This window comes from Sciurus vulgaris (genome assembly GCF_902686455.1).
Source record: "Sciurus vulgaris genome assembly, chromosome: 18".
In the NCBI taxonomy this organism is placed as follows: domain Eukaryota; kingdom Metazoa; phylum Chordata; class Mammalia; order Rodentia; family Sciuridae; genus Sciurus; species Sciurus vulgaris.
The window spans coordinates 2,710,766-2,724,137 of record NC_136479.1 but is presented as its reverse complement, the minus strand read 5'-3'; the positions used below and the strand labels follow the sequence as shown (position 1 = coordinate 2,724,137).

The window sequence follows — 13,372 nt, the reverse complement described above, 5'->3', positions numbered from 1 at the left end:
GAGATGTACATTCTGTTCCCTTTTTAAATAGGTGAGAGACAGGTATAGAGAAGTAAGGTAACTTGATAAGGTCACATAAGCTTGTGAGATTTAAATCCCATTGAATGCCAAAGTTCAGACTTTAACTATTATGCTACTTGAGATTTTTCCCCTGACATTAAAATCTCTTCACAAACCTCAAACATGATGAGTAATTAATATTCCACCATGTGACACCATATCAGCTGAATGAACCATTCTCTGGTTCCGTATGTTTCTTATTTTTTGAAGTAAATAAAATGGTGAACAACTTTTTGTAGACAAATTCAAGCTATTACCTTCAGGAAGGTTATTAAAAATTAAACTTCTGAGCTGGTTAGTAGTGCATGCCTGCAGTCCCAACAACTTGGACTTGGGGTCAGCTGGGCAATGTAGCAAGACCCCATCTCTTAAAAAATAAAAAAAATTTAAACTACCAGGTCAATGAGTATGATTTTTTTAAAAAAAGGTATTGTTTTCACTTTCAGACCCAGAATTTGAAAGTACCCACCCCTCCAGGCACCACTTCTAGCATTGAATATTGCTGTTAGTTTTTGCTCATTTTATAGAAGATTGGCACCTTTTTTACTGTTTTCCATTTTAGTACAAGATGTCATGTGAGCATTTAAGTTGATATTTGCAAGTAACAAGGTTTGTTAGGATCATTAAGTCCTTGCTAGCTTTTAATATTTCCTTCCTCATATTAAGTTCAAGAGTCTGTTTCTGAGATGTATAGGTCAATACCAGGTACCTATAGTGTTAAAATTAATGATTAAATGTAGTACCGATGTCTACTCTTGCTCTATTACCTTACCCTTTTAATCAGACTGTTTCAATATAAGGCAAGTGCTTATTATCTTCAGAAATATATAAGCTGATCTTAACCTATTTTTCAAATCAACTTCAGCATAAAACTGTTCAAGCATCCTCCAAACACACCAATTCCCTCTGGGAATGTATGTGTAATTTAATTAATTTGGTAAGAATTTTACATTTACTTTTCTCCTCTTAAATGGTAAATGTAGTTTTTATAATTGAGTCTTCATCTTTTTATTGTTATTCCTAGGTAGTTTTGCTGTTACTCTGAGTGGAATCTTTTATTTTAATTTGTTATTTTAAGCAAGCAGGGTAGTACATGGGAGGCTGAGTCAGGATGAAGAATTTGAGGCCAGCTATGGCAACTTAGACCCTGTCTCAAAATAGATTTAAAAGAGGTGGTGGTGTAGTTCAGTGGTAGAGCACTCCTGGGCCAAAATCCTCAGTACCACACACACACACAAAAGTAGTTATTGCTGATACATTCTTACCTTGTAAATTCAGTATCTTAAAATGTCTTTATTACCCAGAACTTACAAAAAAAAAAAAAAATTAAACGTGCCACTGTGTACCCTTTTACATTCAATTTAGACTTGCTTTTGTGGTTCTTTTATGGTTCAGTCTGAAGCCTAATGGAAACTGGGAAACCTGTGACATTCAGCAGCCTGACTGTTGATTTTAAAATTTGTCTCTAGTTTGTTTTCCCTCCTTTGAAGAGGACTTTTCAAGCATGGGTTTGTGGAAGAAATTGAGAGTGTCACATGAGGACACTGCTTAGCTCTCTAGTTCCTTCTAATTGGGGTATTTGCATTAATATTTTTATTCTTTTTCAATGGTAATAAATCCCACAATTGAATGACCAAGCATCATACCCATTTTTAAGAGTAATCACAAATTCTGAGAACAGATCACTGTTCCATGAACTAGACAAGCTGTGCTGGACAGTCACATCTGAGTAACAAAATGAGTAGGAATAAACCACCATTGGATGTGCTGGGGCCCTAGCTAAAGTGAGAACATAGACATGGCTTTGAGCTCCCTTGAATAGCAGAAGTAATCTGAAGCACCATGTTACTCTAAGTTGGGCCTTAAGGTTTAGGGAGCATGCACACAGGCCCTTGAGTGTGCATGTGAATCTCCCTGGAGAAGATACAAGGTCCCTGGGTGGTTGTTTTATAAGCACCTGGCAGAGAAGAGCAGCAAAGATGGTTCAGGGGCAGATTGTCAGTGACCTTGAGGGACATCCCAGGATTTTAGATGTTGGCCTGGGCCCAAGGTACATCCTAATGGCTCTACCCTACTCATTGTCCCTGCCCTGGTGTGGCCCTCATTACCCCAAGCCTTCCTGCCACTTTTCCTTCCTTCCCCTACCCTGTACAGATGGATGCTGTGGGGCACACCTGTAATCACAGTCACTTGGGAGACTGAGGCAGGAGAATCACAAGTTTGAGACCGTCTCAAAAAATAAAAAGGACTACGGATGTAGTAGCTTAATGGTAGAGCACTCCCAGGGTTCAATCTCCAATACTGCAAAAAGACAAACCCTTGCTTTCCCCTTGGACCATGAGGGCCAGTAAGGGGTGGGAGTGTGGCCACATTCAGCACCACCAGTGAAGCAAGGCTTGCTGACCAGTATTTGTTTGCAGTGCTGGGGATTAGAACCCAGGGCCTCATTCTTGTAAGGCAAGCACTCTACCAACTGAGCTATATATCCCCAGCCCCCACTGCTGACCAGTATTGAGGGTGAAACCCCTCAAGAGGCTAGAGCCACAGGCTGCTGGTTTGTTTTGCCCACACCTGGGAAAGGACTGAAGTCTCTGGATCCAGAACTGCTCTTGGAACCCAGGCAGGATTCCTGAATTTCAGTTAACCCTCCTGCCAGGTAGCTGCACATTGGGGAGAGAACTGACATCCCATTCTAGGAAGGAGCCTTCCTGTCTGGGAGAAATGTGCACAGAGGCACAGAGTTCCTCATTATGTCCAGAACACCCCTACATTGCAGAATCACTTCTTAGTAATTTTCTTTCCCCATCCTTCCTGCTTGGAAAAATACCCTGAAGCAGACTTGAATGCTTGTCAACCAATTTCTGACATTCTAGCATTCAAGGTGTTTCAGTGACAAACTGAAATCCTTTGTGGACTAATCATCTTCTGCACGCCAGGCACTGGCTGTCTCACATGCGATACTTTGTGTAACATCACCTCATTAAAACAAAGCTGAGATGCATGTACAGTTTGCAAGAAGGGGTGGTAGATGGGGGACTGGGTGAAGAGTCCCAACAGAAAGCCTTTTACCCCCTAGGGGAGTGAAGAAGTTCCTCGTTATTCTAGCTTCAAACTCCAAGTAAAGCAACATCAGTTGGACAAAATCATAAGATCTGCAAGGGTGATACTATATTATATATGTGAATATCATTATATATGTGTATGTGAGATTATATATATACATGACAGGAATGAAATGAACAATCCAGGTAAGCTGCCATCTTAAATAGCTTACTTAGCCTTAACACCAGCTTCACACCATCATACCCAATTCATATCATCAGAAGCCACCCCAGCCCTGCTCTGATCCACTGGACTCCATCTGCTACAGATCCTACATTAATCTCTTTAATCCTCACCCCACTCCCCTGTCCCTCAATCCCAACATTACCACTGCTCTCTTCTCATTAACAAGATACATAAGAAAAATGGATATTAGTAGGAAACACATATTTTAAAACTGGCTCAGAAAACCAAGGAAAAACTCACACTGAGGCAGGGCTAAAACAAGACTGATAAGCAAAGTGAGAAGGGACACAGTTGTTTCCATCACTTAATAGTGATTTATTTGATAGTCTGTTGCTAACAGACTGTTCCATCATCTTTTTCTCCCAGAGAAAAGCTAGCTCCGTACCTTCCTTCAGGGCCATAAAGGACTTTCTGGTATTTCCAGAATACCTGCTGGTACTGTCTTTCCTCTAGACACACATTCCTAGAATTCCTATTCCCATTCTAATACATGCTTTCCCCTTATAATTCCCCCCTGCTGTATATTCCCACCATTAATGATCACCATTAATGACTCAAAGACATTAGGACCATCTTAGCTTCCTTCCTAGGAACCAGCTGCAAAAGCCAAATATACTATCTATATTGTTTTTTGAAAAGCCTGACCTGCCTCAGGTATTTTATAAGAATATAAACTTTCTTAACAAAGAATGGAAAACCTTTTTAGTGCTGTGCAGCAGAGAAAGAAAGAACAACTTTGGGAGACCCTATGACATCACCCCAAGCAGTCATTCAGCTTGACCTTGTTAGCTGGTGAAGTTCAGCGTGGAGCCCACCAAGTTCATAACTTCCCTCAGTCTATCTGCTGTCACCTTTGTCACCAACCCAGGAAGTCCACAAAAAGAAATCAGGGTCTCTGAGAAGAGGCAAGGATACAGAGCAACACTGGAGGTTTAAGACAAAGGCCCTCAATCAAGATTCACACACATCCATGTTTCCCAAAGATATTTATTACCATTCAAACATTCTCAACAGGGGAGACAAAATCCCTAACTTATGTAGGATCCACATTTCAATGTTTCCTAGGGAATTCGCTTTGATGGAACCCTCCACCCAGGAACAAGACTCCAAAGCTCTGTGTACCTTTTTTTTTTTTTTTTTTTTTTTTGGGGGGGGGGGGAGGGGGACAAAGGTGAGAAAAAGTCTCAATCTCTACAAAGGGTGGGGTAATCACACACCCATTATATCTGCCAATTTCTGGGCTTACCTGCAAGTTCCATCTTACAATTTCTCTTAGGTCTCTGGTTCTTTATCTCCAGTCACACTTGCATGTGTGGTCTGCCGATGGGCACTCCTTCCAAGTCACTGAGAGGCACTGCACTGTGGTGGCTAACCAGGACTCCCCACAGCTTCCTAGCCAGAGCCTTTGAGAGAGTTGCAACCTGAGAGACCTTGTTGGACCTCCAGCTGGCTTGCCAGGAGACGTGGCCACTCTTCTGTGATCTCAAATTCCCCAAGAAGCCCAAACACTCCTGCTGACTCCCAAGTGAGGAGTAGTAAAACAGGTTCCCAAAGTTGTTGGGATAACACTGGACACAGTAAGGCACCCAAACCACACCTTGGTTAAATATGCCAAGAAGTGGGTGCACCTTTGGACAAAAATGGCCCGGAGTAGGTCACTTCAAAGACTTATATCCTTACTACTGCAGACTGAACTCCTTTTTAGTTTAACGCTAATCATTTGCTGACTCTGTACCTCCCTCTAAATGAGCCTTCTTATCCTCTTTATATTTACTACCTGGAAAACACAGGTCATTTAGCCAGCTGGGCAAGGAACACCAGCTCTGGGTAAGACCTTTGAATACGCCACCTAATCTGGGGCTAAGAGAAGTCCCACTGTCCTTAACCGGTGTGAGTTCTCTGATGACTCATAAGACGTGAACTTCGAGAGAAGCTTTCTCCACATTCAGAGCATTTATAGGGTCTCTCTCCTGTATGGGTTCTCAAGTGACGAATCCGATTAGAGCTGTGAGAGAAACTGTCTCCACATTCATGACAGGTATAGGGTTTTTCTCCTGTGTGAATTCTCTGGTGCCTGATTAAGTTGGATCTATGAGAGAAGTTTTCCCCGCAAAGGGTACATTTATATGGTTTCTCTCCTGTGTGTGTTCTCTGATGTCTGGTGAGGTGCATTCCCTGGCGGAAGCTTTTCCCACAAGTCAAACATTCAAAGAGTTTCTTCTCAGCTCTGTGGGTTCCATGGTTTGTAAGAAAGGGGGCACTGTCACTCACTGCCTCCCCACACTCAGAGAACGGATCAAGTCTGTCTTTCTCATGGGTTCTTTCATGAATAACAAGGTGTGAACTCCGAGAGAAACTTTTCCCACATTCGGCACACTTATAGGGTCTCTCTCCTGTGTGGATCCTCTGGTGCCGAAGGAGGTTGGAGCTATGAGCAAAGATCTCCCCACACTCTGGGCACTTGTACGGCTTCTCCCCAGTGTGTGTCCTCTGGTGCCTGTGAAGGTTGGAATTGCAGGAGAAGCTTTTTCCACAGACACTGCACTGATAGGGCTTCTCACCTGTATGGGTACGCTGGTGGCGAGTCAGGTGGGTATTTTGACTGAAGCATTTTCCACATTCCAGGCACTTATGGGCCTCTTCTCCTAGGTGTGCTCTATGCAGTGACAGAAAGTGTGGGTGCCCACCAAGAACATCACCACACTCCACACCCATACACAGTCTTTCTGCTGCATGTATTCTCTGGTGCCTAATTAGGTTCGAGTTGTTGGAGAAATTTTTGCCACACAACGGACATAGATGGAGTTTCTTCGGCTGCAGTTCCTTTGGTCGTGCCAGTTCTCTGCAACCTGTGGCTCCCCCTAAGGACTGCTCCATTCTGTCCTCTGGGGGAGGTTCCCAATGCCCTTCTGTCCTGTCACGAGGTCTTCCCAGCTCTGGACTCCAGGGCACCTCCCCTCTGGCCTGGCCAGGGAACAGAACCTGAGGATGGGTGTTCTCAAGGGAAACAGATGGAGCACTTCCTTCTGGGTTCTCAAATTTCTCTTCCCCTGGTGGAGACAGTAAAATCGAACTTCTACATTATTTCTACACTGGAGGAAAGAAAATCCCACATGTCTGTAACTACCTTTCAGGTCAGAGGCCCCAAAGGGCTAGTTCTACCTCCATTTCCCATCCTCTCCCTATAAGTACAGCACTCCAGAAAGGAAGGATAAAAGGTGAGGCAAACAGTCAATGAACCAGAGCTCAGACCAGTCTCGGAATTCTTTCTTAAGACCTCCACCTCACCTCCAACTGGGCTTCTTGCTTCTGCCCTCCAGGAGTGGTTGGTTTGGAGCAAGGCTAGGATGGGCCAAGTGAGCCTGAGTGAGTGTTTCCTCAGTCTGACCCTGGGTTCCTCATTTGCCTCACAGGCATGGAAAGTAGGCAGTGGAGACACAGGAAGCAATGTGTTTCCATGCCAGCAGTGTTGTGCTGGCCCTGTACCAACCTTCAAACATCTTGTGTTTAACTCAGATGCCTTGCTGGGTAGATGTTCACCTTCATTTCTTACCTGGAGCTGCACTTCTAGGGCTCACATCCTCCTTGCAACTCTGGACACTGGGATCCCATGGTCTCCCTCCTTGTTCTACCTGGGTGTTTAGGGCCTCCTGGCTGGGAATGCGAGACTCTGTTTACAATGAAAAGAAACAGATTGCTGTATCACCACTCTCTTCTACCAAGCAAGGGAAACAAAGATAATCTTATTCCCTGACCTTAGTGGGGAGATGCAGAATGCTTAATAAGTCTGATGTTGACTACTTGGAATACACACTGAACTATTCCCAGTGGTTACCTCTATAGAAAGAAATTAGGGGAGAGAATTTGTTTGGTTGGTTGTAATACTTGCAAATACTTGAGATTATTTTTCCATGAGAATGTATGCTTTTGTAATTAAAACAACAATAAAATTAACATGTTCAGTGCGGTTAGCTCTTTGAAAAATCAGTTTAATATGTAAAAGAGCCTTGACACTTACATATAAACATGATTTGACTGGACAATTCCAGAGGAAGAAAATATGACAATCAGAAAAGAACCCAGGGCTCCAAAAGGATGAAGAGATTAAAACCAAAATGTACCATTTCTGTGCTATGCTAAAAAAGAAAACTCCACCTCCAGCAAACATGGACCCAAACAAGTTCAATTCCAACAAAATGATCTGATTTTCTCTTCCTAGTCAGCACTCACTAAAAGAGCTGTGTTCAGCTCTTTTAACTTTGGGCAATGCAGAGTGGAAAAGCAATGAAAAACTTGGACATGGTCCCAATGAAAAGAAACAAAAGACAGCAATTAACCCTTTGCAGAAATAATGTATCTGAGTCCATAAGTATGATTCTTTTTTTAAAAAAATTTTATTTAATCTTTTCAGATGTTGATGAACCTTTATTTTATTCATTTATTTATGTGGTCCTGAGAATCGAACCCAGGGCCTCACACGTGCTAGGCAAGCAACTCTACCACTGAGCCTCAACCCCAGCCCCTATGATTCTTTTTATAGAAACCTGATGGATGAAAACAAAGTGTAATGTGATTTGTGTGCTGTAACAAAGCTAGTTATACGATATTGTTTTAAGACCTCTCTCCAGCTTCTATTATGAAAATTTTCATATTCACAGGAAAGTTGAGGGAACTGTACAATTACCTATACAACCTCCATCTAATCCAACTATAGATTTGTCATTTCATGGGCAGCATTTTTAATCTCTGCACAATAGTTCAACACATACATGCATTATAATTTATGCATTATTTAACCTGCTTTGTTTCCAAATTTCCACATGGCCCTCCACCTTCCTGAATTTCTATGGACTATAAAGGCTAATAAGTTACAATGCTGATGCCAGTGCTTCTGAAATTTTTGTCTTTGGAGCCTATAAATACTAATGGGGGACAGGAAACAAGCAAGCTGTGAAGAATAAGAATCTCAAAATTACAAAGTATTAAGACCTCAGAGGCTCTTCAGTATCCTGCAACTCTATGTGTGATGTAGGCAACTGGTCACAGGATTTGATTTGTGCTGCCCTTGGCAGTACATTATGTTCAAACTTTCTGCCTTAGTACAGAGTTCAGCAGCTAGAGCTCAGATCCAGGGCTGCCCATAAGAGTGCCAACTGTCTACTTGACAGACATTTGACTAATCCTAGCGCGGGGAAATTTAGATAAAGGGAGGCCTCCTGAGAATGCTCCTTGGCAAATTGGAGGTTAAGTGTTCAAGGGCCAAGACCCTGGTCAGAAATGCCACAGTCATCATCTCTAAGAAAGAAATTCCTTACCCAATGAGTCCACATTCCCATAACTCTCCTGCACCGTGTCCCTGGAGAGGACTCTCTTATTAGGATCCTGGTGACCCCACTCCTCCTGGGAGATGTACATGGCCACATCCTCTATGCTTTCAGGCAACTGAAACAGCACAAGATCTCTTTTAGCCCCAGATGCATCAAGAACAATTCAAGTGTAGTCATAAGTTAAAGGGGAAAAACTCAGGGGTTCCAAAGACACACAGGGAAGAAAGGTCCCAAAAGTATACACGAAGGGTACAGACAAAGAAGGTGAGGAAAACATTTGGTCAGGGAGAAAGGATCCTCCCAGTGGATGAAGGATCCCTTCCCACCCCCAAAAGGAACACTCCAGGGAAGGAAGGAGGGTGCCGGGGGATGGAAACAATGGGAACTTCCACATCACCTGGGGCCCAGTCATCTCCTTGTCTTCTGTGTTCCCTTCAGGAGGAAAGAGAGAAAGCCAGGGAGCAGATAATGCTGAAGGTGATAGAAATCACAATGAGAATGGCATTCCAAAATTTTGGCAGCCCGCACATTATAACAATACAGTATGTGTTCCAGTACACCCAGGCTTTGTTTTTAGGATTGACACTAAACAAAAGGTGGCAACAGGCATAATAAAGTGATATCCGGAATGACGGGAGTCAGAGTAAAGGAATGCTAGCAGTCTTCCAAACTGGTCAGCAGCACTCCAAACCTCCCATCATTCATCTAGCTCTATATTGCCTGTATTGCATAAAAAAGGGTTCAAAGAGATTGCCCTTTCTTCTCCCACCCCCACAGAACTCACACCACCACTTCTAGGTCTTTCAAGCCATATCTCAGAACCTCCACTTCAGAAATTCCTTCTCCTTGGCACCTGTCCTACATTCTGCTAGTGTAGGGGGCAACCCCAAAGCCCCTCCTCCCTCCCACCTACCCAGATAACTGTTCCTCACCCCTGTCCTTTACAGCCTGAGGGTCCCTTTTAGGGCTGGGGCCTAGCAGCTCCTGCAGCCTGGGGCCAGGGCTTCGCTCAGTCTCCATTGGCTCCAACTTGAAACTCGGTGACTCTCCTGCTGTTTCCAGAGGCAAAGGCTCCTCCAAAAGTACTTCTGTTCCCCGCCCTTGGTTTGTGACCTGGGAACCAACCCACATCACTCATCATCACAAGGGGGCGACAGAAAGGGAAATTACTACAGGATTCTAAGGGCAAGCCTTCAACGGAGAACCACAGAAGATTCCCTTTGGACTTGGTGAGGGCAGTTTACACTAAAGGCATGTGCATCCCATGTGAAAAAGGGGAGGTAGGAATAAAGTAGGGAAGGATGGTGTCCATTCCCAACACCTTCCCCACACTCTTGATTCACCTGGCTCCTCACGTTCTCCTTCACCTTTTCTAGATGCCTCTATTTCTCACTACTGCATAAGTTAAACTTTGTTGGGGAAGGGGCAGTGATCTCAGAGCCTCAAGGCCAAATTGTTTTTCAATTAACAGAGATCCAGCTCCGCAGGAGGCCACACTGTCCACTTTAACATAACAAGAACTAATGGATATTAAACACTAATAATAAGCCAGTAGACGTGTCATCAAAACTTTACATGCCGCTCTTCCTCTTACCCTCAAAATGGCCGGCCTTTTATCATCCTCTTTTGACCAGGGGGTAAAATGGGGCCCAAAGAGACCAAGTAACTTGCCAAATTCGCAAAACTAGTAAACAGTAGTGTGTGGATTTGAACGTTGGCGCTCTAACTCTAACAACTACTGCCAAGGCACTGCCTTCTTGTAACAGGGCACTTTACACTGCTCACCGTGTTCATACTGGGAAAATCTTAAGGATAAATGCTCCGGACTAAACCACAAAAAGGCCTCTTCCCCATATGAGATCTACTTATAGCAACTAGGCCAGCGAGATGTCCTCGAGGTCAAACCAGGGTTAAAACAGCCCTTTCTCTCACCTGTTGCCTCAGTCTCCCGAGCTCTCTCTGCATATCCTCCACGAGGGTCACTGCCTCTTCGCCGCTCTCCGGATGCAGCTCCTGCACCCTGCTCTGGATCTCTTGGGGCAGGATGGTCAGGAACTGTTCCAGCACCAGCAGCTCCAGGATCTGCTCCTTGGTACGCATCTCTGGTCGCAGCCAGCCATGGCAAAGCTCCTGGAGCCGGCTGAGCGCCTCCCGGGGACCAGAGGCCTCTTGGAAGCGGAATCGTCTGAAGCGCAGATGGGAGGCCTCTGGGCTGGGCCCTGGGTCAGGCGGGGGCAGCTCCTGGCTCCAGGCGCAGTCCTCCTCCAATTTCACTATCAGGAGCCCTTCGCGTTCCTGAGATCCCAGGCCCGACGCCATTGTGGTTCCCCCAGAACGTCTTGGTCCCGAAACCAGCTATGCCCGCCTTGGACAGCGCCGGGTGCAAGAATAAATGGCGTCGGCAGAAGCCAAGGGGCCGGGAGCTCCGAATCCTATAGGAGGTCCCCAGCTTGACCTCAGCGGATCCCGAGATCCACTACTTTTCTCCACTCACAGACACACGCAGCGCTCGGACCTCGGCTCCCACGCCGGAAGTTTCAGCGCGCGGTTTAGACGTCACAACTCAACGGCCCCTCCTCGAGACCGCTTCACGGGTCACGTTTTGCATACTCCAGCGTCCATTGGGTCAGGTCTCGCCACACTACTGACCAATGGGAAAGAAAGATTCGCCCGCGGAGGCGGGACTAGTTAGGGCCAATTGGAGACGGGAGGCGGGGCCTCATGACTAGTCCGGGCGATCTAAGTAGATGAGGCAGGGAGTGGGCGGGGCCGCGAGATGGAAGCGGGCAAGTCCGAGGTGGGTGTGGCCGCCAGACGACTTGGGTCAGGTTTCCCAGTAAAGTTAATCAATATGTAAATCCCCAAGCCACGCTTGAGCTAGAGGCAAGCTAGGTCAGAGCGGGGCCCAGGAATCTCAGTCGTTAACAGGCGTCCGGAGACCTTCTTTCCCCAGGAAGTCCCCAGCTTCCCGGACCGCTCGGGGCCTCAGGAGGGCACCACCCCCTTGGGCTTGACTGCGCGGCGGCCTGCGCGGAGCCTGCCGGGAGTTGCAGTCCGTGGCGCAGCACCGCTACTGCGCCTGCGCCGGGTCTCCGGCAAGCGCCCGAGGTGGGCCGCGCGTGGGAACAGGTCGAGTCCCTTGCCCGCTTCTGCCGCTGGGCGTCCCAGAGGAGCGCTTGGCTTCAGCCCTGCTGCTCCTCTGTCTGCGGGCCTCACCCCGGCTTTTTCAGCCACTCGCCCAGGGTCACGCCGCTAGCCTGCCCGGGCTGCCCTGAGCGAAGGGCGCCGTGGGGGTGAGCAGATCGGGTTTGGGTGACTAGGTGGCGGAGTTCTGAGAATTCCGTTTTGTCTCATTCCAAGTGACAAAGATAGGCCCACAGTGGGGTGGGGTTGCGGCTCAGTGGTAGGGCGCTTTCCTAGCCCGTGTGAGGCAGTGGGGTCGATTATCAGCACACACGTAAATAAATGAATAAAATAAAGGTCTATGGACATCAAAAAATGTATTAAAAAACAAAACAAAACAAAAACAGGTCCACATAGCACACGGGAAAGTACAAGTGCATTTCAGGAGAACCTTGAGACCTGTGACCCGAGCCCACTTTGACCATTTGATGTTTTCAGACAAGTTTCTATTTCAGGTGACTGTAAAGTCTAACCACAAAACCACTTCTTTCTGGCATTTACTATGTGATCTCAGGCAATTTATTTAATCTCACTAAGCCCCAAATCCCAGTTCTCTTTTCTGTTTCGAGGGTGTAATGTTTTGCCCACCTCATACAGGATTAGACTATTTATGTTCTAGTACCTAGAACAGTGCCTGGCTCATACTAAGTGTGAACTCAGTATATTATCGGGTACTGGTAATGCAGAGCAAATTTTCAAAGGCTTACCGTATTTCACAAAAAGGCCACTTTATACTGTAGGCCCGAGGTTCAATTCCCAGAACCCAAAAATTAAATTTAATAAGAATTTTAGAGTCACTTAGATAACTTGCAGAATGTGTGTTGTGGAAATGTTTGGAGAACTACACATACCTTGAGATAGTAAGAATGAGGGATTAATCATTTGCTACCTAAGTTCCCTTTGATTTTAGGCTATTGGTACTTACAGGTGGATGAATTTTTAGGGTTATTACAATTAATATTCCTCCATTTATTTCAAATGGTCTACTTATATGCAGAAGATTTGGGGGATAAGATTATAAGCAAGCAGATCTATCTATAAGGATTCATTTGGGTGTGGGGGTCTTTACCCTAAGATCAGTAAAATCTTAGAGCTATACTTGCCAGTAGAATTTTTTTGGATGGTGGCTCCTGAACACTTCGAATCACTTAAAATGGAGTTGCTAAGTCTTACCAAGTGGCTACCACATTAGCACAGTTCTAGAGGATGGGTTTGGTAATTTTGGAAACCTTTTGATAAATTTTGCAAAATAGCATGTGTATGTCTGTTTTCCAGGAAGTATGCCTTTGCTATCAAATTCTCAAATCCACCGAAGGATTAAGAAGTGCTAGTTGGGTGTGGTGGTGCACACCTATTAATCCCAGTGGGCTTGGAAGGCTGAGGCAGGAGGATCTCAAGTTCAAAGTCAGCCTCAGCAACAGCCTAAGCAACTCAGGGAGATCCTAAATAAAATACAAAATAGGGCTGGGGATGTGACTCAGTGATCCAGTGCCCCTGAGTTGAATCCCTGGTAC

The 13,372-nt window shown here is 45.4% G+C and overlaps 1 protein-coding gene across 2 annotated transcripts; it reads right to left on the bottom strand.

Moving 5' to 3' along the window:
• Positions 1-4,502: 4,502 nt before the first annotated feature.
• On the bottom strand, positions 4,503-11,234 carry ZNF263 (zinc finger protein 263). Of its 2 annotated transcripts, XM_079120780.1 has the most exons (6): positions 10,608-11,234; positions 9,608-9,788; positions 9,073-9,146; positions 8,664-8,790; positions 6,902-7,018; positions 4,503-6,398 (listed from the first exon to the last, which is right to left on the bottom strand). In XM_079120780.1, the coding sequence occupies exons 1-6, from the start codon at positions 10,992-10,994 to the stop codon at positions 5,230-5,232; spliced, it is 2,055 nt and encodes a 684-aa protein (XP_078976906.1). In that variant the 5' UTR covers positions 10,995-11,234; the 3' UTR covers positions 4,503-5,229. The 2 variants fall into 2 exon arrangements, with proteins under 2 accessions (XP_078976906.1, XP_078976907.1); XM_079120781.1 differs by lacking the exons at positions 9,073-9,146; positions 9,608-9,788.
• Between the last annotated feature and the right edge of the window lie 2,138 nt (positions 11,235-13,372).